A 3,387-nucleotide genomic window follows, 5' to 3' on the forward strand; every position below is an offset into this window, starting at 1 on the left:
CCCCGCTGGCCCGGCAGGGCGGCCGGTGGGGCCGTGTAGGCGGCCGCCGACTTGCGGGACTCGGAGCGGGAGGCCGAGAGGGCGAAGTCCAGCAGGTCAGAGGAGTCGTCCGAATCCAGCAAGGAGCGGAAGTAGCCGGTGAAGAGGCTGTGCCTCTCCGGGCCGGCCTCCGTCTGCGAGGACGGCGCGCTCCCGGCGTAGAAGCCTGCCCGGCCGGAGGAGCCCGACTCCAGCCCGGCGGCATGGAAGGGTCTCGCCTCGGCCCCTTGGTAGCCGCCATTGCGGCCGGCCTGGCCGCCGGGGTGGCCGTGGTGGGGGGCCCAGGGGCTGCCCTTTTCCCCCCCGGCCCACTCGACGGGGCCGTCGCCAAAGCTCTGCCCGGGGTTGGGCTCGGGGAAGAGCGCCCCGTTCTTGCGGGCCCGTCGCTTCCGCTTGGGTTTGCCCACGGGGTCGGGCTCCGGTCGGCCCCGCTTGCGCGGATGCACGGGGTCGGCGTGGAGGGCGGCGGGGGCTTTCTTCTTCTTCCCGATGCCCTCGAAGAAATCGCTGAAGGAGCAACGGGCAGCACGGGCGGCGTGGCCGCCCCCACGCCCGCCGAACCCCCCTGCCTTGCCACCGCGCCGGCGGAAGCCCTGGACGCGGTGCAGGAAGTGGGAGATGCTCTGGGTGTCGGGGGCTTGGTGGATGGACTCGGGCTCGCTGGGGGTCCAGCAGCGGGGCGGCGAGCAGCGCCCCGAGCACTGGCTCTGCCGGTTGAGGAAGGCCAGCTTGGCCAGCACATCCGAGTAGTCGGCCTTGCTGTCGTTGGTGTCGGCAATGTAGGAAGGCTGGGGCGAGGCCAGCTTCTGCTTCCTCCTCCTCCTCTTCTTCACCTCCGGGGCGGGCTCCTTGGGCTTGGCTTGGCCCAGCAGCAGGTTCTTGGGGGGCCTGCCCCGCTTGCGCTTCAAGATGATGGGCATCTCGCCGGGGGGGAAGACCACCACCACGTTGCGCCCGTTGTTCTTCATCTTGAGCAGCGGCGTGGGCTCCATGGAGCTGCTGGCCGCCAGCTCCTTGCCCTCCAGGTTCAGGTTGCTGCTGAGCGACGACACCTTGTAGGTGGTCTTGTTCCTCCTCCCCAGGGACACGGGGATCTTGGCCATCTTCACCACCATCTTCCTCACCCCCCGGCACTTGCTCTTCTTCCCCGTCGCGGGGGCCTTGGGCACCTCGTCAGGGTCCAGGGTGGCGGGGGCTGGCGGCGGGGGGGCCAGCAGCGGGGCGCCGGGCTCCTCGGGCCCGGGGGGCACCTCGGCGGGCAGGGCGAGGGGGGACAAGACGCGGCTCTCGGGGGCGATGTCCGCCCGGCGCCCTCGCCCTGCCCTCCTCCGGCGGCACAGCATCTTTGGCTTGTCTGTCCGGCGCAGGGCGTACTTGCGGTGGTCCTCGCCACACCGCCCGGCCCCCCGGCCCCCGCAGGGTCCCCGCTTCACCACGCCGCCCAGGGGACACCCCCCCAGCCGGGGCTGCAGCCCGTGGGGCCGCAGCGGGTCCCCGGCACCCGGCTGCGCCTCCAGCAGCTCCGACACAGGCCCCAGCGGCTGCGCCTCCAGCAGCGAGGGCTCGGCGGGCAGCAGCGGGGCCCGCGCGTCCAGCAGCGGCGGCTCCAGGGCCCCGGGCAGCGGCTCCAGCGTCTGCAGCCCCAGCGGCTCCGCCAGCGGCTCCAGCGACTGCAGCTCCAGCGACTCGGACAAGGGCTCCAGCGACTGCAGCTCCAGCGACTCGGACAAGGGCTCCAGCGACTGCAGCTCCAGCGACTCGGAGAGCGGCTCCAGCGACTGCAACCCCAACGGCTCCAGGTTTTGCAGCTCCAGAGACTCCGGCAGCGGCTCCAGGCTTTGCGAATCGAGCAGCTGGGGCTGTGACTCGAGGGACTGGGAATCCAGCAGCCGGGACTGGGAGTCCAGCTCTTGGGCTGGCAGCAACTGGGGCTGCGGCTCCATCGCCTGCGACTCCAGCAGCTGCGTCCCCGGGCACGCCAGGGAGGCCAGTTCGTTCAGGATGTCCGCCTCGGCCAGGTCCGAGTAATCGCCGGCGTCGGGCTGGGAGCAACCGGCTTCCTCCGCCGGTGCTTTGGAGGCCCCCCCCATGCCCCCGCTGTGGCCGGGGGGCTGCGGGGCGCTCCCCCCGCCGCCGTCGGCCTCTCCATCGCGGGCCGGGGGCCGGGGATGCCGCGGCGGCTCGGTTTTGCAGAGCACCCCCCGCTCCTCGGGGCTGCGGATGCTGTTGGCCAGGGAGGGCGAGGAGAAGAAGCTGTACTGGAGGTCGCGGTCGGCGGGCAGGAGGCGGCTGTCCTCGTGGCCACCGCCGCCACCGCCGCGGAGGCTGCCGCAGTCCAGGTGCACCCCACTGCTCTTGAGGTCCTCGGAGAGGCGGTTGAGGTCCTTCATGATGTCGATAAGCTGCACCACGGGGTGGAGGTTGATGTGCCCGTTGCCGCACTTGCTCCGGAGCAAGGCGAGGATGCTGTCGACGTTGCAGCGGCCCGAGGCCAGCGTCGCGTTGGGGAAGGTTTTAGGCGCCCGATCGCGGGCGGCTGCCTCCTCCGCGCTGCCCCCCAGGATCCGGGGCTCACCGGCACAGCCCAGCAAGTCCTCCGCCGCCTTGGTGCCCCCGTGCACGCTCTGGCACCGGTCGGCCGGGTCGCCGTGCAGCAGCGAGCCTGCCTGGTGCTCCCGGCCGAGCGCGGGGCACGAGCCCTCAGGGAAGCTCAGCACGCTGCAGGATAAGGCCTTTTCCGCCGGGCAGGCTGGGGGCCGCTGCGCCGGGTGCCCCGGCGGGTAGAACTTGGGCTCTCGGACGTAGTCGGGCGAGCCACGCACAACGCTGGTCGTTACCACTGGGCCCGGGGGCTTCACGCGCATCCTGACCTCCTCCTCCCCCGCGTGCCGCTTGGCCGAGCAGTTGCTGACATGGGGGTCGGGGAATGTGAGACCGGGACCTGCGTGGGGCAGAGAGGGGGACAGTGAGGCTCCGAGGGCACTGCCGGCCAAAAGCAGCCGGCGGTGCCTTGCTCCATCCCCGCCGCCCTCGGAGATGGGGTGCCCGCATTCACCCCCTGGCTCGTCCCTGCCTTATCACCAGCGACGACCCGGCTGGCACTGCGGGAACCTGCCCCCATCGCCCCCAGCCTCCTCCCTTGCTCGCCGCAGCGGTGGGGAAATGGGGTCAGGCCCCCTCCCTTGCTCACGGGTGGGTTGGACCCCCTCCCCACAGCAGGACCACCCGTGCCAACCCCCGGCTTGCCCCAGCGCAGAGCCAATTCCAAGGGCAAGCGGGGTGGCTGTGTCCATGGGGGTCTGGGGCTGCCCCATCCCCTCGTGGGGCTGGGCTGGGGGGGTCCGGGGC

General features: G+C 72.2%; 1 protein-coding gene across 1 annotated transcript in view; it reads right to left on the reverse strand.

The window, feature by feature from the left end:
* AHDC1 (AT hook, DNA binding motif, containing 1) overlaps positions 1-2,903 on the reverse strand; it is a 5,386-nt gene extending 2,483 nt beyond the window's left edge. The window contains exons 1-2 of the mRNA XM_010576366.1: positions 1,986-2,903; positions 8-1,817 (exon numbers count right to left, since the gene is read on the reverse strand). Of these exons, the coding sequence (XP_010574668.1) occupies positions 8-1,817; positions 1,986-2,903 (2,728 nt within the window). The remainder of the gene's footprint in view (positions 1-7; positions 1,818-1,985) is intronic.
* Between the last annotated feature and the right edge of the window lie 484 nt (positions 2,904-3,387).

Source organism: Haliaeetus leucocephalus, unplaced genomic scaffold, assembly GCF_000737465.1.
Source record: "Haliaeetus leucocephalus isolate CR32 unplaced genomic scaffold, Haliaeetus_leucocephalus-4.0 Scaffold517, whole genome shotgun sequence".
NCBI classification, from domain to species: Eukaryota; Metazoa; Chordata; class Aves; order Accipitriformes; family Accipitridae; genus Haliaeetus; species Haliaeetus leucocephalus.